The following is a 26,292-nucleotide window of genomic DNA, read 5'->3' on the forward strand; positions in this document are numbered from 1 at the left end:
CACTTGATTGGATATGAGTGTGGAAAACATCTTCCTGAATCTTTTCTGGGCCCCTTTATTTCTTACCTGTTGCCACTAAGTCAAATCAAAGGTATGTAATGACCTCCTCATTCCTGTGCTAACAAGAATGAACCAAGAAAGCTGCTGCTTGAGTGTTTGCAGGGGGTGTCCTCCCGGAGCTGCCAGCCTTACTTTAGAGCTGAAGGAATGCAGAGCACAGAGGGGAGTCGCCTGTCCAGATTTCCACAGGGTCCCACGCAGTGAGGGCGGAACTAGGCTTGGAACCAGGCAGTCTGCTCTGTGCATCATGCATTTCTCAATCCCACAGTCTAGCCCAGTCCCTTGGTACCTTGTGCTTGAATGACCGCCACCCACTTCTCTCAAGTCTCCCACATCCTTCAGTCTTCCCTCTAGTTCATTTTCACTTACAGTGTCAGACACCTCTTTCCCTAACTCCATTTCTACCCTCCCATGTCCCAGTCCAGAACCAGGTTTTTAATAAAACCCTCAAGTGTCTGATTTTAGGGCCATCTATGATCTGACCCACTCTACCAATGCAATCTACTTCCTCACTTTTCTTTAATATGGGCATGCATTTGTTTCATTTTAACTGTTTATATAATTTAGATATCTCATAGTTTGAGTCAAGAGTTGCACTGAAGTAACAGATTAATGGTAGGCTTTCCCTTAATCATATCAAAAGACAATGGCATCTTTCCATTCATTTTAAGAGTGTTTTTCCTCTGAGGTAAGAGATGTTTGAAAGTGAAAGTGAAAGTGAAGTCGCTCAGTCGTGTCTGACTCTTTGCAACCCCATGGACTGTCGCCTATCAGGCTTCTCCATCCATGGGATTTTCCAGGTAAGAATGCTGGAGTGGATTGCCATTTCCTTCTCCAGGGCATCTTCCCGACCCAGGAATTGAACCCAGGTCCCCTGCATTGCAGGCAGACGCTTTACCATCTGAGCCACCTGATGTTTGTGAGTCTAGGCCAAATACCTTTAAGAACCTAAGACCTAAGCAGAGGTGTGTACCTGGAAAGGGACTATTTGCAATAGTTGCTCTGAGAAGCCCCTGAGCCTTGACTACTCAGCTAAATGTGGGGTCTCAGGGGCCCTACTGTTAGCAGTTATCATAACTGCAGGGGAACTTGGGAAATCAGGCAGAATTCCCCTGGGAAGTTAGAAATGAAGAAAGTGTGGCTGTGGTTGTATGTGGGGACCTCAGGGCGTGTGCTGTGGAGGAGGGAAACCCATGGCCCTGACCTGCTGAGGAAGGGCTTGGAGTGATTCTCAAAGCTTCCCGGGAGGTAGGTTGTCCCAGCGCTGGACACTTAAAGGGAAAACCTGGCAGATGGTTGGGTCAGCATTTGCTGACGTGAAGGCCAGTATTGACAGAGGGAAGCCACAGGACTGTTTGAAAAGTGACCAACATGGTGATTGATGAGTGTGCAAATTCACTCAGGCAGATGGACACTTGTTGTGTGTGGAGAGGCAACATGACATGGTACCTTATGCTGGTATTCCAGTGGTGACATGATGGTCACGTCATTTATCCAAGTGAAATGGAGTGAAAGTCGCTCAGTCGTGTCCGACTCTTTGTGACCCCATGGACTATACAGTCCATGGAATTCTCCAGGCCAGAATTCTGGAGTAGGTAACCTATCCCTTCTCCAGTGGATCTTCCCAACCCAGGAATCGAACCAGGGTCTCCTGCACTGCAGGCAGATTCTTTACCAGCTGAGCTACCAGGGAAGCCCAATTTATCCAAACTTAGACACTAAAAAAAAAACGACTATGATGATCTTTTATTTTTCAATATTTAGTTGTGTATTTTTGGCTGCCCTGGGTCTTCGTTGCTGCACGTGGGCTTTCTCAGTCGCGGCAAGTGGGGCTACTCTCTAGTTGCAATGTGTGGGCTTCTCATTACAGTGGTTTCTCTTGTTGCAGAGCACAGGATCTAGGCGTGTGGGCTTCAGTAGTTGAGGTTCTCTGGCTCTAGAGCACAGGCTCAGTAGTTGTGCTGCGAGGGCTTGCTATGTGGCATGTGGAATCTTCTCAGACTGGGGATCGAATCCATGTCCCCTGCACTGGCAGGCAGATTCTTAACCACTGGACCACCAAGAAAGTCCCCTTAGACACTTAGAAAGGAGAGCTATAATTGATATGCTTATATTTGTCTGCTCGGACTGCTGTAACCGGTAGCTTAAAGAACCAAAATTCTAAAAACTGCGAGAAATAAATTTCTTCTTTGTGCACATGTGCAGAGAGCAAGCTGTCTGGTGTCTCTTCTTACAAGGACACTAATCCCATCATGAGGACAGGACCTCACTTAACCCTGTTGCTGCTGCTGCTAAGTCATTTCAGTCATGTCCGACTCTGTGCGACCCCATAGATGGCAACCCACCAGGCTCTGCCGTCCATGGGATTCTCCAGGCAAGAACACTGGAGTGGGTTGCCATTTCCTTCTCCAAGGTATGAAACTGAAAAGTGAAAGTGAAGTCTTTCAGTCATGTCCGACTCGTATTGACCCCATGGACTTGAGCCTACCAGGCTCCTCTGTCCATGGGATTCTCCAGGCAAGCGTACTGGAGTGGGGTGCCATTGCCTTCTCTGTGCTTAACCCTAGTCACTTCCTAAAGGCCCCATCTGTAACAGCATCACACTAGAGGTTAGGGCTCCATATAAATGGGGGCATGGGGCACCAGAGACACAAACATTCACTCCAGAGCAATGCAGGAGCAACCTTCCTGGGCCAGCCAGGAGAAAAGTCCATCCCATTTGAGCCCAGGCCCTGGATCATGCAGAGCTGGCTCTCAGTCCTGCCTCTGCTGCCAAATGGCAGTATGTCCTAGAGGGGAGTTACTTAACCTTTGTGAACTTTTACTACATCTGAAAAAGGGGGCTTTAAAATTTTTATTTTATCAAATTATAGCTGATTGACACCGTTGTATTAATTTCTGTTGCATATCAAAGTGCCCATCTTTGCATGAAATGTTCCTTTGGTATCGCTAATGTTCTTGAAGAGATCTCTAGTCTTTCCCTTTCCATTGTTTTCCTCTATTTCTTTGCATTGATCACTGAGGAAGGCTTTCTTATCTTTCCTTGCTATTCTTTGGAACTCTGCATTCAAATGGGTATATCTCTCCTTTACTCCTTTGCCTTTCACTTCCCTTCTTTTCTCAGCTATTTGTAATGCCTCCTCAGACAACCATTTTGCCTTTTTGCATTTCTTTTTCTTGGAGATGGTCTTGATCACTGCCTCCTGTACAATGTCATGAACCTCCACCCATAGTTCTTCAGGCAGTCTGTCTATCAGACCTAATCCCTTGAATCTATTTGTCACTTTCACTGTATAATCGTAAGAGATTTTATTTAGGTCGTACCTGAATGGTCGAGTGTTTTTCCCTACTTTCTTCAATTTAAGTCTGAATTTGGCAATAAGGAGTTCATGATCTGAGCAACAATCAGCTCCTGGTCTTGTTTTTGCTGGCTATATAGAGCTTCTCCATCTTTGGCTGCAAAGAGTATAATCAATGTGATTTCAGTATTGACCATCTGGTGATGTCCACGTGTAGAGTCGTCTCTTGTGTTGTTGGAAGAGGGTGTTTGCTATGACCAGTGCATTCTCTTGGCAAAACTGTTAGCATTTGCCCTGCTTCATTTTGTACTCCAAGGCCAAACTTGCCTGTTATACAGAGATCATTCCGTGGTTTTTGAGATTGCACCCAAGTACTGCATTTTGGACTCTTTTGTTGACTATGAGGGCTGCTGCTGCTGCTGCTGCTGCTAAGTCACTTCAGTCGTGTCCGACTCTGTGCAACCCCATAGATGGCAGCCCACCAGACTCCACCGTCCCTGAGATTCTCCAGGCAAGAACACTAGAGTGGGTTGCCATTTCCTTCTCCAATGCATGAAAGTGAAAAGTGAAAGTGAAGTCGCTCAGTCGTGTCCGACCCTCAGTGACCCCATGGACTGCAGCCTCCCAGGCTCCTCCGTCCATGGGATTTTCCAGGCAAGAGTACTGGAGTGGGGTGTCATTGCCTTCTCTGATAAGGACTACTCCATTTCTTCTAAGGGATTCTTGCCTACAGTAGTAGATATAATGGTCATCTGAATTAAATTCACGCATTCCAGTCCATTTTAGTTCACTGATTCCTAAAATGTCAATGTTCACTCTTGCCATCTCCTGTTTGCCAATTCCAATTTACCTTGATTCGTGGACCTAACATCCCAGGTTCCTATGCAATATTGCTTTTACAGCATCAGACTTTACTTTCATCATCAGTCACACCCACAACTGGGCTTTGTTTTTGCTTGGGCTCCATCTCTTCATTCTTTATGAGTTATTTCTCCACTCTTCTCCAGTAGCATATTGGGCACCTACCAACCTGGGGAGTTCATCTTTCAGTGTCATATCGTTTGCCTTTTCATACTGTTCATGGGATTCTCAAGGCAAAAAAAGGGAACATTTCATGCAAAGATGGGCACAATAAAGGACAGAAATGGTATGGACCTAACAGAAGCAGAAGATATTAAGAAGAGGTGGCAAGAATACACAAAAGAACTAAACAAAAAAGATCTTCATTACCCAGATAACCACGATGGTGTGATCACTGACCTAGAGCCAGACATCCTTCAGTGTGAAGTCAAGTGGGCCTTAGAAAGCATCACTACAAACAAAGCTAGTGGAGGTGATGGAATTCCAGTTGAGCTCTTTCAAATCCTGAAAGATGATGCTGTGAAAGTGCTGCACTCAATATGCCAGCAAATTTGGAAAACTCAGCAGTGGCCACAGCACTGGAAAAGGTCAGTTTTCATTCCAATCCCAAAGAAAGGCAATGCCAAAGAATGCTCTAACTACCGCACAATTGCACTCATCTCACACACAAGTAAAGTAATGCTCAAAATTCTCCAAGCCAGGCTTCAACAGTATGTGAACTGTGAACTTCCAGATGTTCAAGCTGGATTTAGAAAAGACAGAGAAACCAGAGATTAAATTGCCAACATCTGTTGGATCATCGAAAAAGCAAGAGAGTTCCAGAAAAACATCTACTTCTACTTTATTGACAATGCCAAAGACTTTGACTGTGTGGATCACAACAAACTGTAAAAAATACTTAAAGAGGTGAGAATACCAGACCACCTGACCTGCCTCCTGAGAAATCTGTATGCAGGTCAAGAAGCAACAGTTAGAACCAGACATGGAACAACAGACTGTTTCCAAATTGGGAAAGGAGTACGTCAAGGCTGTATATTGTCACCCTGCTTATTTAACTTATATGCAGAGTACATCATGCAAAATCCTGGGCTGGATGAAGTACAAGCTGGAATCAAGATTGCCGGGAGAAATATCAATAACCTCAGATATGCAGATGACACCACCCTTATGGAAGAAAGCAAAGAGGAACTACAGAGCCTCTTGATGAAAGTGAGAGGAGGGTGAAAAACCTGGCTTAAAACTCAACATTAAGAAAACTAAGATCAAGGCATCTGGTCCCATCACTTCATGCAAATAGGTGGAGAAACAATGGAAATAGTAACAGACTTTATTTACTTGGGCTCCAAAATCACTGCAGATGGTGACTGCAGCCATGAAATTAAAAGATGCTTGCTCCTTGGAAGAAAAGCTATGACCAACCTAGACAGCATATTAAAAAGCAGAGACATTACTTTGCCAACAATGGTCCATCTAGTGAAAGCTGTGGTTTTTCCAGTGGTCATGTATGGATGTGAGAGTTGGACTATAGAGAAAGCTGAGCACCGAAGAATTGATGCTTCTGAACTGTGGTGTTGGAGAAAACTCTTGAGAGTCCCTTGGACTGCCAGGAGATCCAACCAGTCCATCCTAAAGGAAATCAGTCCTGAATATTCATTGGAAGGACTGATGCTGAAGCTGAAACTCCAATACTGATGTGAAGAACTGACCCATTGGAAAAGACCCTGATGCTGGGAAAGATTGAAGGCAGGAAGAGAAGGGGCCGACAGAGGATGAGATGGTTGGATGGTATCACTGACTTGATGGACATGAGTTTGAGCAAGCTCCGAGAGCTGGTGATGGACAGGGAAGCCTGGCGTGCTGCAGTCCAGGGGGTTGCAAAGAGTGGAACATGACTGAATGACTGAAGTAGACTAGATAGAAAAGTGACTTAGTTATACATATACATATATATATATATATCTTTTTCATATTCTTCTCCATTGTGGTTTACCACAGAATATTGAGTGTACTTCCTTGTGCTATACAGTAGGACATTGCTGTTTATCCATTCTCCATTTACGGCTAGTCCCCAACTCCTACTCCTTCCTTCCGCCTTCTCTCTGCTGCCCTCTCCCCTGGCAACCACATGTTTGTGAGTCTGTTTCTGTTTCATAGACATGTTCATTTGTGTTGTATATTAGATTCCACATGTAAGTGATATCCTGTAGTATTTGTCTTTCTCTGTGTGACTTATGTCTCTTTTTATAATCTCCTGGTTCTTCTATGTTGCTGCAAATGGCATTATTTCATTCCTTTTATGGCTGAGTAGTGTTGCATTGTAAGTGTGTACCATCTCTTTATCCATTCATCTGTTCATGAACATGTAGGTTGCTTCCATGTCTTGGCTATTGTAGGTAGTGCTGCAGTGAATATAAGGGTTTAAGTATCTCTAAAAAGGGGGCTTAATAAGTGTATATTCCTCATGGAATTGTATGAGAATTGCATTAATTACTACATGTGAAGCAGCACAGAGCACAGTTATCAACATTGTGATCTAACAATAGGTTTATATGTAATAAATACACAGATATTATATTTACTCATAAATAAGATGCTATCTCTGCATGTTGACTGTATATATAAATATAACACATTCACAAACATATACTGTTTTGTGGACCAACCCTTTGAATTTGGAAAATATCAGCCTTTCTCTTCTAAAGTACTCAAGTTCAGAAGCGAAGCCATTTAGTCATTGTAAGTAGGTGGGCTCAGGGTGGGGGTGGTTAAAATTTAACCATTATTCAAGGATTGCCCTTGGATAATAAAATTAGGAAAAAATAAGCCAGTCACTAAGGTGATGGGCCTTCTGAGGTACCTGGCAGTGTGATTGGGCCTCCCTGGCGGCTCCACTGATGAAGAACCCACCTGCCTGTGCAGGAGACATAAGAGACGGGTTCAATCCCTGGGTTGGCAAGATCCCCTGGAGAAGGAAATGACAACCCGCTCCAGTATTCTTGCCTGGGAAATCCCATGGACAGAGGAGCCTGACAGGCTACAGTCCTTGGGGGTCACAAGATTCCCCTGTTCCCTACAAAGCCTGGTGCCTAATCTGCTATGTCTGTGAACTGCAGGGGGTGGTCAGGAAGACTAAGGAAGGGAAGGGGCTGCCTGTTGAGGGGAAGGGGTCTCAGTGGTCAGCTGACCTGAGCCCCAACCCCATGATCCCCAACAATCTGCTGATCGGTCATTTGGATCTTCCTTTCCCCAAACTGATTCCAGGAAGGAGGTGACCTGGCTGGAAATTTTCTGGTCACTCAAGAGGTACCTCCTCTCACCTTCCCCTCCCACTGTATTGCTAACTACTAATATTCCTGCTTATATAGTAGGCTCAGAACACAGAAGATGATTTGAGTGGCTCTTTTCTCAGTTCTCCCACAGATGTCACATCACCAGTGCCATTCTAAATGCCTAGGAGGGAAGTGAATGCATTGCACACAATGGCTGCATGAGTCCATTGTGGAACCTGGGATGAGAAGGGCTGTGACCAGGATCAGCCTCCCAGAGAGGAAGCAGTTCTGTGAACTGACAGGAACCGGTTTGGGAGGTGCTGAGAACAGCCACCCCCAGACGCAGCTGCGCTGGGAGGCCTGAGTGGTCAGCCACTGACCCTTGTCCCTGCCCTGCCTGGGGTCCCTCTCGCTGAGCACCAACCTCAGCCTCACGCTTCCCTCAGCTCTGATGGGCTTCCCATGTCACTGGCATGTCTCTGACCTTCTAGAACACTCTATCTGAGAGGTTCACAGGTCCCTGGATTCCCAGTCACCTCTGGCACACACAGGTCCCCTGAAGAAGGCTGGAATGCGTGTGTGCAGGCACGGCTGCGCTGAGCTGGGGTGTGGGCCCTCAGCTGGTGCCATTCAACCAGATGGAGACTTGCTTCCCCACACGGGCCTCATGATTTGCAACTTCAGAGTTTTGTTTAGCAGGAGCTTAAATTACCACCTATCACAAACTTGTAGGGATGCCTGGAAAATTCAAAATGAGAGTTAAAATCTGGGATGACCAAGAGTCACGTGGATGAATTTTATCAAAAGCTTTTTTTCCTAGAATGGATGCCTTGTTTATCTGGAAATTATTCAAGTTGCATGTCATTGCTTTGCCTGGACTCCTCTCCACCCCCTCTTCACTCCCACCTCACCCCCTTAAACCGATCCCCTCAGTCTCTGCATTCGGCTTTCATGTGCTTTGAACACTGTGTGCCCTGAGGGTCCGGAGAGAGAGCCGACTGCCCCCCACAGAAGGGCACCGAAGCTTATTGTGCTTTCTTCTGCTTACAGGACACATTCAGCATGGCCACCAAGAAAGCGTCTCTGGATATACTTCTGCCCGATGGAAGGAGCATTAAAATCGAAATTCTAACATCAGATACTGCCGAAAGAGTCCTGGAGGTAAATTCGATCTAAGTTCCAGCCCCAGACCTCAATTTAGGAATCATTCTGTTTGAAGGCAGGGACTAGGATACAGTTACCTTCTGGAAGTTTCCTACCTGTCATTTTATTCTGGATGACTCGTTTGTAGAGATAAGAGACTGATGGGGAAATTATCTGAGTGACTGATGGAGGAATCTCAGCTACAGCCAATCTCTGGGATCTCTTCGGTTTTCCCCACCGCCCATGGGCTGGTGTTGGTTCCCTGGAACTCAGCCAGGGATGTGCCTACTGCAAAAACTCAAAGTCCTTTATTATGGGATGTCCATGGTTGGGAGGAGGATGGAGGATGGAGCCCAGATGAGTCTATCCAGGGGGGCTGATGTCAGGTTCTGGCAGAGAATGACAGTGGGGTTGTCAATGCAGAAAGACTGCTCCCTTCTCTGATGCAGGGAAAGCCCCTGAAACCAATGCCCAGCGTGTCTAATCATGGGTCCACAGGGCCAGACCTGTGTTCCAGTCAGTTCTCTAAGGACCCAGAGGATGGGACCCAGAAAGCATTCTTCCTTCTCCAGATGCAGCCGTAACTAGCCTGGCCCCTGTGGCCTCTCCTCCCTCTACTGGGCTGTGGAGAGGACTCCTGGGTTGGCTCCCAGGTCCCTCGCCTGTGGAGAGTTTTAGCTTGTCAACTTAAATAGGAAGGTAAGATCAGGCATCTCAAAATTGTCAAGAAGATGCATGTAATCGGGAAATAGCAGAGGAATTGGCAATTGGGCACATACAAACTGGAGAGGTTGCTGGCGTGTTCGCTGAGGGCTTGGAAGAGACTATATTTCCAGGCTGGGAACGTAAAGAGGGGAGAGTTCAGTTAGACTGCTGAAACCAAAACAAACAGAGACCGGATTTGAAAATTCCCTGAGCAGACAAAACCAGTCCAGTCACACAAACAAAGCTCCATTCCACTTATTTCATGAGACCAGCCTGACCTCGGTCATATCTTGTTTGGGTCTCTGGAAACCATGAGCAAAATTTCCCAAGGTTGATGTGAGGCAACCCTGGACCAGCTCCCTAGCATTTAAAAATAATTCCAATATTATCAGTTTTCTGTGAATCAGGCATTTATGAGAAATCAGCCTCTCCGTCCTTAGGGCTTGTCTTCTTGAGGGCACACTTGTGGGGTTTTCCATTTTATATCCTCCAGTTGCCTTTGCAATGCTTTCACCAATTCTAACCTTCCAGAGAAACATTCAATGAAGAATAAGAAGCTATGAACAGGAGGGGGTCAGAAAGTTTCTAGGACCTTTCCAAGGACGGGAATTCCCTGTACTGGGGTCCTGGGGTCCTGGTGTCAGCTGGCTTCTGAGCTGATGATGGGACATGCTCCCTGCTGGGCTCCCAGCCTTTGAGCCTGCCTCGCCCTGAGACCCTGGGCGCTTCCTGTTGCATCCTGGCTCCCCTTCCCAGCCTGCAGATTTGAGCTCACCTGCACCCTTTTGTTTGCACCCTCAGATTAGGAAATACCCCTTCTCTAGGTCTTGCTCTGCTCAAGAATGATAATTTTATAACTTTCTTCCTAGCTGAAGTCACCACATACAGCCTTTTCTTGGCTGCTGGATTGTGACCCGTTTGCATGGTATCAGCAGCCACCTAGCTGCTGAAGCCATTCATTGAGAAGTTACTATGGTTCCTCCTCAACCTCCTCCTTAGCCCCCCAAATCCTACTTCCACTACATCCCATCTCTCTGCTATTCATTCACCCTCCCTCTTTGCTCCTTTCCATCCCCATGCCCCTAGCAGCCCCCCAAACTAGTTTCCCTGCTTCCAGTCTGGCTAATCTGTATTGATTTCTAGAATGATCTTTCTAAAATGCATCAAGGGCTCTTGATGTTTAATACTTGAGGGGTTTTATACCGAGAGACCCCAGAACACAAATCACAGGTCCCTAAATTGCCCTCCCAGGACTAACAAAGTGGGAGAAAGACACAACAGAAGAAGATAGTAACAGTTGGTGTAGGGAACACAAACTCAGAGACTTCGGGGGCCAGGCACCTAAGACAGGGATGCAGCTGCAGGTTGTAAGCTAATTTGCAAATGGTTGGACCTGTAGAGACCTGGAGAGCAGCCACCCTCCTGAAGACACCATTATTGACATGTTTTCCATACACTGGGCTCACTGGCCAAATTAGACATAACTGTAGCTGAAGTCGGCTGCTGCTGGGAATATGGGGTCTCCTATCTTCTGGGGTTAGGTCAAGTCCCAGGTTCAAATTACAGAGCTGCCCCATCCTAGCTGTTTGAGTCTGGGTAAGTTATTTAATTTTTTGAGTTGATGTCTAAGTAATTATAGGAATAGCTTGTGATCCATCAGCAATGGCGGTTATCGTTCTTCATCAATATTGGTATTGGTACTGATATTAGAGGGAGTGCTGAATAAATATTGAGTAGGGCAGTAAGTCTGGAGGGCTTCCCTTGTAGCTCAGATGGTAAAGAGTCTGTCTGCAATGCCGGAGACCTGGGTTCAGTTCCTGGGTGGGGAAGATCCCCTGGAGAAGGAAATGGCTACCCATTCCAGTATTCTTGCCCAGAGAATCCCATGGACAGAGGAGCCTGGCACACTACAGTCCACGGGGTCGCAAGAGTCAGACACGACTGAGCGACTAAGCATACACACAGGGAATAAACCTAGGGTTCCATGATGCCACCTGTTTCGGCCAGTTTCCCTTTGTAACTAATAGCATAAGTTGAATGAGGTACTTTAACCTCAGATAAATGAACTTCCCTTCTTTCATCACACTGGCCAGTGAGAAATTCAAACCCACGGCATGGACATCCTTGGCACTGGAAGTAAAACAAAGTAAAGGAGTTTCCCTAAAAGGTAAATCGAACACTTGTGCTGTGTTGTGCTTAGTCACTCGGTCATGTCTGACTCTTTGTGACCCCACGGACAGAGGAGCCTGCCAGGCGATTCTCCAGGTAAGAAACTAGAGTGGGTTGCCACGCCCTCCTCCGGGGGATCTTCCCAACCCAGGGATCGAACCCAGGTCTCCCACATTGCAGGCAGATTCTTTACCATCTGAGCCACCAGAGAAGTCCAAAAGCAAATACTTGGCCAGGCACTGCTGTGAATTCTCTTCCAGGGAAGTTCAATAGCTGGTATAAAATGTAATTTGCATTTTGTAATTAAAAAGTATTGTCTGTATCTTTTCAAGCGTACTTGTTACCACTCTCACGTCACCACTCTCATTTCACTTCTCCAGCTATCCTGCTGGGTTCTTTTAAGGACCAGCAACAAAGTAAAATCTCTTTTTTAATTTTGTATACATTTGTGCTAATGTAGTTGTACTAGTGGTATTTGAGTTTTGAAGCATCATTAACGTATGTTAAGAAGGAAATACTATTGTGTCTCTTTTTGTGCTGATTTTTCCTCTTGAAAGAAGGTGTTTATCTATGTCTTTATAAATTGTAGAAAGCATCTCTGTTCTCTTTCTTCTCACTCCACTATCTTCCTTGGCTTGTAAGCTTCCTGTTTTCACTGAATGAGTCAGAGAAAAGAGGAATCTAATTTGAGCGGATGTGGGTCTTATTTACTTTAGGAAAGGATGACTTTGCAATCTATTACTACTGGTGCTCACTCAGCCCCACACACAGAGGTGCCCTGTGGTTTGGTTTGGACTTTTTGTTTGTTTGCTTATTTTTGCAAGGGCCTAGGGAAAAGAGTAAGGTAGAAAGAAGGAAAATGGGGATAAACATTGAGTAAAAGCCGTGAAAAGTTCCCAAGCTCATCTTTATTTTCAGAGCTATATTAAGAACACCCACTCATACCATCCACCTCTTTAGACTGTCTCTCAAGGTAATTTACACGCCTCAGACAGGAAAAGTACCACTTTGAGTCTAGCATTTATACAACTGCCACCTTGAGAACCTGGAGCCCTGGTTAAAAGGTCAGCTCATGAACAGAGCTGTATAGGTGGACTCTCACATGCTGCAGAGGTGGTCCAGCGAATTCAGACTAGGTGTGCAAAGAAATCACCCAGGAACCCTGCCTTAAAGAGGGGTGGGCTGGCTAAGTGGAGAGGGAAAGGGCCAATGGAACAGGAACGTTCCTGCTGAGGGAGGGTGAATGGACGTGAAATGTTACAAGGTTACGGCCTCAAATGAAATCATCTGTGTTGAAATGAAAGCTGTTGGAGGTAAAGGTCAAAGAGGAATATGAAATGAAGGCAGCCTGTGCCCAGGATCTGAGGTTTCACTGAGCAAAAGCCACGTGAATTAGACTTGACCATCACAGCAGACAGCAGAGAGAAGGAAGCCTGGGGTATCACAGGTGGACATTATCCTGTATACTTTCATACGCCAGCCAAGTGGTGGGGAACATCCCTTTTCCCAGGATCTGGTAATCCGGCCCCTGGGGCAGGCAAGTTGGACCAATGATCGTGGTGAATGGCTACTGCCCCCAGGGGACAATAAAGACCAAAACCATCTGGGAAGACGTGCCTGCATGTGAGATGGGACAAACCAGTCTCAGCTGGGACCAGTTCATGTCCATTGCAGGGGGACCAAGTTTTATTTTCTTTACTGTATTTTTTTTTTAATTTCTAAATTTTCTAAAATGAGTATGAACCATTTTTAGATTTGGGAAAGAGTTCTCTTAGTGTCTACTGCCCCCTTAAAGCTCTTTTTAATTGGCATTTACAGGTGGCCGCTCCTAACTTTTCCCTTTTTCTTGTCTTTGGTTAAAGGTGGTGTCACACAACATTGGACTGTGTCAGGAGCTGCTGGAATACTTCAGCCTATTTCTTATTCAGTTTTGCAAAGAAGGCAGGCTGTCTGGTAAGAAGGACAGAAGAGGTGCAGGCAGCCTGAGATGGTACAGGCTGGTGTGGGCAAGTGCTCAGCCAGGAGATGAAGGATTGCCACTGAGGGGCCGGTTACACTCACTTCAAAGGGAACTCCCAGTGTGTGGTCCCTACTATGACTCTTGGCTCCTGGACTGGACATCTGTTTTGGGGGGTTGAGGTTATGCCTTTGGGCTTCCCTGGTGGCTCAGATGGCAAAGAATCTGCCTGCAATGCAGGAGACTTGGGTTCGATTCCTGGGTTGGGAAGATCCCCTGGAGAAGGCAATGGCAACCCACTCCAGCATTCTTGCCTGGAGAATCCCATGAACAGAGGAGTCTGATGGGCTCCAGTCCATGGGGTTGCAGAGAGCTGGACATGTCTAAGGGACTAACACTTTCACTTTCACTGTGCCTTGGACCTCGGGGTGAGCTGGGGTGAGCAGCTCCAGAGACGCAGTGAAGTCAGGAGCAAGACGTCAGTTCTTTCCAGTAACTACACTTCCTCTGGGGGCTCTTGACCCCAGTCCTGCTATCTAGGCGCACCTTCATCTCTGCCCTGGCTGCTGGCCGCCAGCCATGCCACAGCCCCCTTGTCTGGAGTGCTGGACTCTGGGCATCAGCAGATCCCATCAGACCATCATGTCTCCTTGTTAAGGAATATTTGCTTGAAAGTGTGGATGGTATAATTCAGTTCTTAGATCCTTTAAAAAACTCTACTTGCAGTGAGATAGTGACCGATGACATTATGTTTCATATCAGTCAGTTCAGTCAGTTCAGGCGCTCAGTCTTGTCTGACTCTTTGTGACCTCACGGACTGCAGCAAGCCAGGCTTCCCTGTCCATCAACAACTCCCAGACTTTACTCAAACTCACGTCCATCGCGTCGGTGATGCCATCCAGCCCTCTCATCCTCTGTCATCCCCTCCTCCCGTCTTCAGTCTTTCCCAGCATCAGGGTCTTTTCCCATGTGTTTCGCTTTTCTCTGCAGTGCGTTTTTAGAAATTACAAGTTGTTGTTGTTGTTGTGAAATGGTATGTTACCTCTGAGTAGTTTATATATGTTCTCAGGTGCTTTGGGGAGGTGATTTGGAGGTGGAAGTTAGGAAAACCTCTTAACTTGGCCACCAGGAGCTGTGGTGTGCTGGTGAAGGCATTGGATCTCTGTGGACCCCAGTTTCTTCATCCGCATCACAATGAAAATGTCCCCTACTCAAAGCACTGGCCCCCCTTTTTTTTTTTAAATACCTGTGAAGTTTTTTTAAAAAATGTATTAGCTGCACTGAATCTTCATTGCTGCGTGGACTTTTCTTTAGTTGCAGCGAGCGGAGGCTATCCTGTAGTTGTGATGCATGGACTTATTGCGGTGGCTTCTCTTGTTGCTGAGCACAGGCTCCAGGGCATGTGGGCTTCAGGAGCTGTGGCGGGAGGGCTCAGGAGTTGCAGTTCCCAGGCTTTTGAGCACAGGCTCAATAGTTGTAGCGCACAGGCTTAGTTGCTTTGTTTGCAGCATGTAGGATCTTCCTGGACCAGGATTCGAACCCGTGTGTTCTGCACTGGCAGGCAGATTCTTAACCACTGAGCCACCAGGAAAGCCCAAGGCACTAGTCTTTTATGAGGATCAAAGGCTACTCATTTTTTGAATGAATTTTAGAAAGTTAAAAATTGTATACAAATGCAAGAGAATATTATTAATGTGATTTTATTCCTTCCAATATTAATGCTCTATTTTATCTCTTTAAAGCACTGTATGTAAACACTGTGTGTAAATATGTATGTATTTCAACCAGGAAGACTCTTTCTTCTTTCTCTAGTCGTGAAAAAATTGGCCGACTTTGAACTCCCATGTGTTAGCCTTCGAAGTTCTGAAGTGGAAAACTGCAAGGTTGGACTCAGGAAGTGGTGAGTAAGCATTAATGATGACAGAGTGTTTCGGGATATCTTAGCTTTGCTAATAAGAACTTGTCTGAATCTCACCACGTCCAGCTTACAGTCTAACAGCTGGACAGAGCTCAGGGCCTTGGGGAAGGTCAAGAGGAAAGCAGTGAAGGAGGGCAGGGCGAGGAAATGAACCAGAATATTTGTCCTAAAGAATAGGCTGTTGAGGATGACTTTCACTGGCTCAGATTAAAAACCTGAGGGATAGTATCATAAGGATGGCAACCATGAAGATAAGGCTGGGGGTAGGGGGACTGGGAATTGAAGCAGGTAATGGCAAGTAATTGCAGGGTTTGCTTTGGAATATATGACTGACTACTTAATTGAAGGAGTTTATTGATGATTACAAGCAAGTCTGATTTATCTGTTGAACTATGGCATTTTCTGAAGGCAGAGAGGACTCAGCTAATTTGCAGTGAACTTGAACTCTATGTATTCAGCTTACCTTCCTAATGGATTCCAATTATACATGCTTATTTACCAGAGCCTGACATATTTTCCTAGATTGAGAAGATGAAATCTAGGGGGAAAAAATCTGCTGTATTTTTGCAGAAAACACCTTTATTTCCCCCAGATACAAGGGATCCTATGGAGAACAAGTGAACAAAATAACAGTGAGAAGCAGGACACTCTCCATTGGCACGGGGGGCGGATTAGTCTGTATTTCCCAGTGTATATCACTGTGGCTGTCTTGGATTGCTTCTTTGGTTTACTCTCTGCTGGCCCAGTTATTCTGTAATCTGAACACAGAAGCTCTAAAGAAAGGCATTTGAAATCAAGGAATAGTAATAATCTTGACCTTGTGGTGCCTTGTTAGAGCTCCAGGCTGTGGCTTCAAATTTTGGAAAGGGATTCCCAGCAAGGCTAGAAGTTCATGTACTGCTATTCGAAAGTATTCTGAGAAATAATTGAAATATGTGGCAGAGAGTCCTGAGAAGGCAAAAAGGTTGCAGTTTTGTCTGAGATTTTAGTGAGTAACAGGTGGCTAAGCACAGTTGTTCCTGGGATCTGAATATGTGCGTCTCAGGGTTTAGCTCAATAACTCTAGCCATGTTATTGAAGCTCTCTAAGCCTCAATTTCTTTATCTGTAAAATGAGAATATTAATGATAGAGTCTATCTCAGGATTATAGTGAGAGTTAAATGAAGTAATCCTATGTGCTCAATAAATTTTGGTCATGTTTTTTATTGTTATAGTGATAATAATCATGATGAAAATTGTAATTAAAAAACAAACCCTCTGGATTAGACTGTTTTGTCCACGAACTCTCTAAGAGATGAGGATTCTGTCCCTCATCTTAAACTTGAATTAGAAATTGGGCTTTGCCTGGGTCTACATCAAATAGATAAACTCTAGATCATAAGTACAAGATAAAATGTCTACCCCATCATCAGCCTGCATTTCAGATCCAGGCAGATTGCCTTTGCTCGTGGGGACCAAGAGGAAAGGAGGGCCTATTTCAGCTCTTAGAGCTGAGGACGAGGTTACTGGAAGGGGCGAGTCTGGGGGCAGGATCCTGCAGGTCCTGGCCCTCTGTCCTGAGGGAGCCCTCACTAGGTGGGAGCAGGGAGGCTAGGTCGGCTACCACTTGCTGTGGAAGCCCCAGCAGGTGAGGGCTGTCGGTGAGGACAAGTCGAGTTTTAGGGATTTTTCTGTCAATTCCATGATGCTTCTTGCTAAAGATGGTATAGTTCCTTCTAGACCAGAGGGTGGCCTGCCGTGGCCTCTCAGAGCTCCGGTCTGGGGTGAGTCTGGGGGCTCTCCATCTCTGGTGTAACAGTTGTTATCTCTGCCACATAGGGCACCTGGGGTGCAGGGGTGAAATAGCTAAATGGAACATACATAGGAACGCTTCAGTTGCTTCTCCCCAGCCGCTAGAATGAAGTTGATCTTCGAGCATCTGTATTTTCATCCTTTTCCTGGTCTATGACAATCCCATCATCTCCTCCCCCTCCTCTGCTGAGCTCCGTGATTCTGCTCACTCTGCCTTCAGACTGATGATAGACCAACCCTGGCGTACCCTCTCCTGACGGTTTCAGTCCGGTCTTGGCTGGCTACTGCATTCACATAGTATGTGTAACTTCACTTCATCCTGGCAATCCTGGATCTGCTAGACAAACATGAAGCTCTGCTATTTGCAAGTCCCTTTGCCAAGGTCCAGAGGGGCAAGGGGTCTGAATAGGACCCAGCCCCTGGGCTCAGAGATCTTCATATCTGGTGTAATACCAGCTTGATCAGAGCAGAGATCAGGGTAAATTCAGGGAGCTGAGGAAGCCCAGGGGATGGGTTGCTAACACAGCCTTGGGGAGTAGGGACCAGAATAGGAGACACGAGGGTGAGGCTTGTGGGAGAGGCCAATAAGTCCAGGAAGAAGGCAGGTGAGGGGAGTGGTCTTTTGAATGGAGGGAGAAAAGAGAAGACAAGGTTGGAATGTATAGAGTGTGGGCCAGGGGAGAGAGGTCAGACAGAGAACTGGAAATGAAAGTGGGATCTCCTATGAAGGGCCTTGGGAGTCAACAGGATAAGTGCTCCAATCCCTGGGACTATGAGCATCTGAAAGGTTCCTTGGGAAAGACTACTCCAGTTCACATGTGGAGTGTGGGACTGAGGGACACAACTGAGGCGGAATGTCTGGTGAGAAGGTCACCTGAGCAGCTCAGGCAAGAGGTGAGGCGGCCTGGGCATAGGACAGTGATATGGATGTGGGTACAGGGCAGATGGCTATACCGGGAATTGCCGGTGGGAAGGGGGCGTTGAGACTTGAGGCTTGATGTAAATGGAATGTGGACCATTTCCTTAAAGCCTTGTTTTTTGTGCATGTCTACTCACAGAGGGCACTAAATAGGCTTACAATGAGTCAGATCCTAAGAATCAGGCAGTGTGTTTTCACAGGCTTCTGTTGTAACAGCTGCAAAATCCTTGTATCTCCAGAGTTGGGTTATTTTTATTCAGATGAAATCAACCTTAATTTTGTTGTTGTTCATTCTGTTTATTGTCAAGAATAAGTGAGTGTAAATATATTATGGCTGACTTTTATAATTCACCAAGAACAGAGATAATGAAACATTGAGCAGAATTGAGTATTTATCAACATTATTTAAACACCTTATTATTCTGGGTCTTGTTTTCTTGCTTTAATTTACCAGTTATTTAAATGGTCTCATTTGTCTACCCATTTAGTTCATATTTCTCTCTTTTTCCCCTCAAATAAAATATAAGTTGAGCATGGACTTTGCTCTGTCTACTGATGTGTTTCAGGGTTTGGAATATAATAGTTGCTCAGTAAATATTGGTTAAATAAGCAGATGTTGGAGAAGGCAATGGCAACCCACTCCAGTACTCTTGCCTGGAAAATCCCATGGATGGAGGAGCCTGGTAGGCTGCAGTCCATGGGGTTGCTAAGAGTCAGACACGACTGAGCGACTTCACTTTCACTTTTCACTTTCATGCATTGGAGAAGGAAATGGCATCCCACTCCAGTGTTCTTGCCTGGAGAATCCCAGGGATGGGGGAGCCTGGTGGGCTGCCGTCTATGGGGTCGCACAGAGTCGGACACGACTGAAGCGACTTAGCAGCAGCAGCAGCAGCATAAAGACAATGGGAAACAGAAGAGGTCAGAGGTCACCGGAAGACTAGGCAGGCAGAAGACTGTGGCTGTGCTGGAAAAGGGGCCTTGGTTCAAGGCATTGAGGGCCACCAATTGAGAGAGCATGCCAACCCAGGTATGACCATCTACTGTGTCATAAATTAACTGAACACTCCTGAATCATGCAGGTACCTGGACCCATCCCTTGACGCCAGGCTGATGGACTGCAGAACAGCTGTAGATCTGATCTACATGCAGGTAAGGGGAACCAAGGGCTATCAGAACACCAGATATTATAGGCCTTGAAACAGAGAAGGTGTGTGTGGCAGTTCAGAATTCTATGGCGACACCTAGAAGAGGCCAATCCCTATAAACTGAAACTAGAACAGAGGTTACCAGGGGCTGGGGTGGAGGGAGTTGTTGTTTAATGGGGATAGATGTTTTGCTCGGGATAATGAAAAAGCTTTAGGTATAAAGAGAGGTGGTGGTTATATAACACTGTCAGTGTTTTTAGAGCCAGTGAATTGTACACCTCTAGATGGTTAAAATGTTATGCATATTTTAATCACAGTAAATAAACAAATATTTTAAGAGAAGTAGGGTTTGAGGGAAAATAATTCTACCTCCATTCTAACCATCTCTCCACACTGGCAGCTGACATTCCATCATCTAGGCTAATTTAATAGCCAGGAAAGGACAGCCCTGCTAATCTAAAGTCACAGAAAAACTGAAAGTGAAAGGCACTCAGTCACGTCTGACTCTTTTCGGCCCCGTGGACTGTAGCCCATCCGGCTCCTCTGTCCATGGGATTCTCCAGGCAGGACTACTGGAGTGGGTTGCCATTGCCTTCTCCAGGTGATCTTCCCAACTCAGGGATCAAACCCAGGTCTCCTACATTGGAGATGGATTCTTTACCATTTGAACCACCGGGGAAGCCAATTTAAAGTCACACATGGTCCCTAAATCTCACTTTAGCATAATCTTTTTTTCCTAAACCAACAAGTAGCGTACTTGTCTCCAGGGCCAGCTTCGTAGGCAAGTGGCCTGTGAGGCTGCACTGCCCCTTCCCTCCACGCTCAGAGGGGCCCCAGGCTTGTCTCACTCTCTGCTGTCACATCTTAAAATTCTTAAAGTTTTATAAAAGGACCACATTTTCATTTTGTACTAAGTCCTGCAAATGATGTAGTTGGTCTTGCCTTACTCCTGCCCCTCAATCCACAGAAAAGCACGTTTAGAGTTTGGCCTCCTTTCTTTTTCCGACTCATGCAGTGAAGGTTCTGCTTATCTGTCTGGAGGTCAGCAGATGCTGCCCCTGTGATGTATCGCCGGGCACCCGCACCTCAGCCCCCACCTCAGTCCCCTCATCTTAGCCCCCCCACCTCAGCACCTCAGCCCCCCACCTCAGCCCCCCACCTCAGTCCTCTCAGCGCCCCACCTCAGCCGCCCACCTCAGCCCCCCACCTCAGCCCCCACTTCTTCCCCAGCTCCCTGCCACTGTTCAACTTCACAGGGCAGCATCTTTGGAGGCCCATCCTTTCCCAGGCCTGGCTTAGAGAGTTCTGGAGGGAAGTTTGGAAGCTTCTTTTAAGGATTTCCTTGAAATTACCCAACAGCTTATTCTCAAGCCCAGAACGGTGGGTCGAATTCCTGGCCTATTCAAACCCTCCCAAGGTTTGAATAATAAATTATTTATTATTTAATAAATAAATAAATCCCATCTCAGAATAAATCTCACATCCTGACACTTGTTTTATTTTCTCCTTAGCATTTCTACCATTTCACTATATAAAAAATTTGAGTTACTCTGTCTCTCCCTGCTAGAATGATTTCTCCATGAAATTGGGGGTTTGTTTGTTTACTGCTATTATCTCCAGAAACTAGAACTATTCCTGACATGACCTTAGCCTTAATCCTTTTGGGGGATCCTACATTGTACTGCTGCTGCTAAGTCGCTTTAGTCGTGTCCGACTCTGTGAGACCCCATAGACGGCAGCCCACTAGGCTCCTCTGTCCCTGGGATTCTCCAGGCAAGAATACTGGAGTGGGTTGCCATTTCCTTCTCCAATGCATGAAAGTGAAAAGTGAAAGTGAAGTCGCTCAGTCGTGTCTGACTCTTAGCGACCCCATGGACTGCAGCCTTCCAGGCTCCTCCGTCCATGGGATTTTCCAGGCAAGAGTACTAGAGTGGGTTGCCGTTGCCTTCTCCGACTTTGTACTAATTGAGCCTCATAATAACTCTGTCAGGAAGTTGGTGCTATCTACATTTTTTAAATTAAGTTTATTTATTTGTTTTAATTGGAGGTTAATTACCTTAGAGTATTATGATGGTTTTTGTCATACATCAGTGTGAATCAGCCATAGGTATACATGTGTCCCCTCCATCCTGGCCATCTTTGTTTTTAAGAAGAAGAAATAAAGTTTGCTGACAAAGGATTGAGTAGGCTTAGACATGGAAGATTAGGAAAAGGGATTTAAAAACACATTTGCAGGTGGCTTTTATGTAGCGTGGTTCTAAACTGCTGTACTCTGTAGCTTTTCATAAGCTAAGGCAGAATTGAAGAGAGGGGAGAAGTTTCAGATGTTACTTAAAAAAAAAAACAGGTAAAACCCTTTTTAAATGTTAACTTTTATTTATTTATTTGTTCTTGGTTGCTGAGTCTTCATTGCTGCCTGCGGGCTTTCTCTTAATTGCGGCAAGCAGAGTTTCTCTCTAGTTGTGGTGCGTGGACTTCTCGTTGTAGTGGCTTTTCCTGTTGCAGACCACGGGCTCTAGGCAACAGTAGTTGGGGCTTCAGTGGTTACAGCTCGTGGGCTCAGCAGTTTCAGATCTCAGGCTCTAGAGCGTGGGCTCAGTAGTTGTGATGCATGGGCTTAGTTGCCTGTCGGCATTTGGAATCTTCCTGGATCAGGGACCGAACCCGTTTCCCGTGCATTGGCAGGTGGATTCTTAACCAGTGGACCACCAGGGAAGTTCCAGACATTGCTTTTAATGAGCTTTGCTAGGACACATCCAACACCACAGTTCAAAAGCATCAATTCTTTGGCACTCAGCTTTCTTCACAGTCCAACTCTCACATCCATACATGACCACTGGAAAAACCATAGCCTTAACTAAACAGACCTTTGTTGGCAAAGTAATGTCTCTGCTTTTCAATATGCTATCTAGGTTGCGGAGAAGGCAATGGCACCCCACTCCAGTACTCTTGCCTGGAAAATCCCATGGACGGAGGAACCTGGTAGGCTGCAATCCATGAGGTCACTAAGAGTCGGGCACGACTGAGCGACTTCACTTTCACTTTTCACTTTCATGCATTGGAGAAGGAAATGGCAACCCACTCCAGTATTCTTGCCTGGAGAATCCCAGAGATGGAGGAGCCTGGTGGGCTGCCGTCTATGGGGTCGCACAGAGTCTGACACGACTGAAGTGACTTAGCAGCAGCAGCAGCAGGACACAAGGAGGGCTTCCCAGATGGGCTAGTGGTAAAGAACCCGCCTGCCAGTGCAGGAGACAAAGGAGACGAGGGTTCAATCCCTGGGTCAGGAAGGTCCCCTGGGGGATGGAATGACAACCCATTCCAGTATTCTTGCCTGGAGAATCCCACGGACAGAAGAGCCTGGAGGGCCACAGTCCATGGGGTTGCAAAGAGTCGGACACAACTGAGTGACTGACACTTTCACTTTCTTTCAGGAGACAAGAAAACATTAATAGAACCTCCTGCAGTAGTTTGGTTATAGCAAAAAAAGGTAAAAGGATGGATTTTGATGCTCTGGTTTGCTAAAGAGCATAGAAGAGGAAAAACATGTACTTCCTTAGGTGACTTTTGGTCTTGTTTTCAACAATTCAATTGCTTTAATTAGATTATTTTTAGCAAGTCTTCATTTTTGGAGTGGTTTGTTATGTACTACTACTACTAAGTCACTTCAGTCGTGTCCGACTCTGTGCAACCCCATGGATTGCAGCCTACCAGGCTTCTCCATCCATGGGATTCTCCAGGCAAGAACACTGGAGTGGGTTGCCATTTCCTTCTCCAATGCATGAAAGTGAAAAGTGAAAGTGAAGTCACTCAGTCGTGTCCGACTCTTGGCGACCCCATGGACTGCAGCCTACCAGGCTCCTCCATCCATGGGATTTTCCAAGCAAGAGTACTGGAGTGGGGTGCCATTGCCTTTTCCCTGTTTGTTATGTAGCAACTGATAAAGAGCCATTCCCTTTAGTAGGATTAGGTGTGTTGTTGATATATGTGTTGAGTCTAATTGTCATTTAAAATCACTTCAAAAAGTATGATTCTGGATGGAAGGGGAGTTACTGCTTACGCAGAGAGGCAAAGACAGGGTGGCAGGGTTCCCTTTTGTACCAGGAAAGCAAATGTTCATCTTTGAAGACATGACTGTAGTTCCATGTTTCACATTTTCTTGCAAAGTGACAACCAAGTGCTTTATGTTCACACAGAGAGGAAACTGCTCTGTTTTATACTATGATTAAGCAAAAGGGCTGCCTAGCACAGGCTGAGCAGTGCCTCTGCAGGCGAGAGAAATCGCCAGATACCTCAGAAGAAATGAAAGCAATTACCCGCCAGGAGGGATACGCTGCACAGGACTGCCTCGTGGTTCTGTGTCATAATTTATTTGGCAGTCTTTTTTCTTAGTGTCACACAAGATTATGGTATCATAAAATCAGTGGAGTTTTCAGTTTGACAAAATAGAGCATCATTTGTGTAGAGATCTCCCCCAGTAGACCACCAGCCACACGAAGGGACCTTGGCTTTTTTGGCACAGGGCAGAGAAGGTGGGTGTGTGACTGAGCAGTCACAGCGGACCCAGCAGCCAGAATGTCACTGGAGGAGTCACAACCTTCACACCCATTTCTCCTTAGGTGACTTTTTAAGAGACCAAGACCATCTAGTAAACGATTTCCATGAAACTCTAAGAAGGCAAATCAAAATATCACTTATTAAATGTTTAATGTTCACTATTGTGCTTTTATGGCCAGAATATAGTTTTCAGCTCATTTCACGTCCTGCTTTGATCCATGCATAATCATGTTCAATGTACTTTTACCCCTGTTACATGAGTTGGAATGTAATTTACCATTTTAAATGTTCCCTGAGGCTTAGCACCACTGTTTCCTTGCTATTACAATGCCTTGTTAGTTACGTCCGGTTTGTTTGCCAATGCATCACCTAATTCTAGTATTGTTTCTGTGGGATGGTTTCCAGGGATACAGGGTAACAAGAATTAGGAACTACTAGCATCATACTTAGCAGCAGCAGCAGAATCTTATGATGTTTATCAATCTTCATTAAGGAGTTGTAAACCAGAGAGAAACTGATGGTGTTTCCTCCTCTTATGGCTTGGGAAAAGATGGTTTCTTGAAAAGCACACTGAACGGTAGTTTCAAAAATGCCTTCTGTCCCTGCTCTGTCAGTGGCCCTCTCCTCTGGGTGACCTTGGACTGGTCACTTCTTCCTTCTGGAACTGGAACTACAATGTCTCCCTGTGAAGTGAAGAGACTGAACTAACAGTCTCTAAGTGTTCTTCCAGCTTTAACAGACTGGTATTCAAACCTTAGCTCTTTGCCTGGCAAAGTTTTCAAGAAACTATATAGCTGATGTCATAACAACCTCTGCCTTTATCATTTCTCAAATTTGAGTGAAGCTCCTGAGAAATGGAAAGGGGGCCCAAGGCCAGCAGGAGGGAGGGAACCACAACTGCTGCCTCCTTTGGGAAGTCCTCTCTGCCCCCTTGGCATTTTGTTCTGCCCTCCATCGTGGCACTCCCACCCAGTGTTGTGAATGCAGGTTCACATCTGCGTCTCTCTAATTAGACTCTGAATGGCCAAGGGCACAGACTGTGTCCTGGGCGCTTAGGAGATATGAATGAGTGAGAAGCAATCATCCTTTTAAAAAGTGAATCGAAGAATTCTGGGGAGTTCCTCTGATAAATAACTGTGCCATCATAATTAACCATTAAGAAATACTCTCAAATTTTTTAAAGCTAGTGTGTCTAGCGATGTCCCAGGAGCCAAGTGGATTCCCACAAGGTGTTTACTTCCTTCTTTTCAAAACTTTAAGTGACATTAAACAAAGTGGGGGCTTCCCTCGTAGCTCAGTTGGTAAAGAATCTGCCTGTAATGCAGGACACCTGGGTTCAATTCCTGGGTCGGGAAGATCCCCTGGAGAAGAAAATGGCAACCCACTCCAGTATTCTTGCCTGGAGAAACCCATGGACAGAGGAGCCTGGCAGGCTACAGTCCTTGGGGTCTCAAGAGTCAGATACGACTTAGCAACTAAACCACAAACAAAGTGGAAGATTGCCTATAAAAATAGAAGTTTCTGGATTTTCTAAAAAATACCAAAGGCTCTGTCCAGTCTGGGCCTACATTTCAGCTGGGCCACCACTGGCCTGGTTACAATTTGTGCAAATTAGAAAAAGGTGCCCCTTCCGCTAGGCAGGTCAAGCCCTGCATCAGGGCATGTGGTGTGGTGAGGGGAGTGTGGGCTGCCCACTACCCTCCTAATACCCCCGTGACCCAAAGTGCTCCTTAGCCTTGGTCTGTTCTGCCTCAGCCACCTGGAGCCGAGTGGCTGCTGCCTTGTTTGAAAAGGCATGCGCTCTCCATGTCTCACTGCTGTAGACTCTGCAGAGAGCACTAGAGTGTGTGTGATTGAAGCTCATGAAAACCGTGACTTATGTGATTTCACACAATTTTAAAAATTAGGTTCCACATGAGTCTCTGTCAGGCAGTCTTTGGGGAACCATATAACTGAGTAGAGGCATTTATCTAAACTTGACTCTCTCACTGTCTGGAGCGAGGCACTGTATATAATATATTTGAGTGATGACTTGTGAAATCATAATCAGGGTCAAAGGTTTTCAAGGGTAGTAAAACAAAAACATTTATCTTACCTCTCCTGTCGGATATTTAAAGCTCTACATTTGAGAGTCCCAGGTCCTCTAATGATGAATGATGTATCTTTAGTTAGTACTTACCTACTTACCACCACGAATGCTGTTTACCTTGTATATTTTGTCAGGTTTCTCTCTGACATCGTTGCCAGGTTCTAACAGTCCTTACAGGGCTCTAAGATCAAGTGAGTTCAGGAAAGAAAAGGTGTTCCTTTCTTCACACCCATGCTAATTCCATTCTTAGCTTAGGTATGGTATCTACGTTCAGTTTTGAGAACAGTTGACAATAAGGAGAAAGTCTTGCGGTGTGTAGCTGCCTATGTGGTCAAAATTCAGTGTCTCGGGCAATAGGAGGAGGGCTTGGTAGAGTAGTCTGACCCGAGTTTTAATCCAACCGTTGC

The 26,292-nt window shown here is 45.8% G+C and overlaps 1 protein-coding gene across 5 annotated transcripts in view; it reads left to right on the forward strand.

The window, feature by feature from the left end:
- The window catches only part of SNX31 (sorting nexin 31), an 81,660-nt gene that overhangs the window by 25,051 nt on the left and 30,317 nt on the right, over nucleotides 1–26,292 (forward strand). For all 5 annotated transcript variants that reach the window (XM_027561428.1, XM_027561429.1, XM_027561430.1 and 2 more), the window contains 4 exons: nucleotides 8,540–8,650; nucleotides 13,369–13,459; nucleotides 15,276–15,363; nucleotides 19,174–19,243. In XM_027561428.1, the coding sequence (XP_027417229.1) occupies nucleotides 8,540–8,650; nucleotides 13,369–13,459; nucleotides 15,276–15,363; nucleotides 19,174–19,243 (360 nt within the window). The remainder of the gene's footprint in view (nucleotides 1–8,539; nucleotides 8,651–13,368; nucleotides 13,460–15,275; nucleotides 15,364–19,173; nucleotides 19,244–26,292) is intronic.

Source organism: Bos indicus x Bos taurus, chromosome 14 (assembly GCF_003369695.1).
Source record: "Bos indicus x Bos taurus breed Angus x Brahman F1 hybrid chromosome 14, Bos_hybrid_MaternalHap_v2.0, whole genome shotgun sequence".
NCBI classification, from domain to species: Eukaryota; Metazoa; Chordata; class Mammalia; order Artiodactyla; family Bovidae; genus Bos; species Bos indicus x Bos taurus.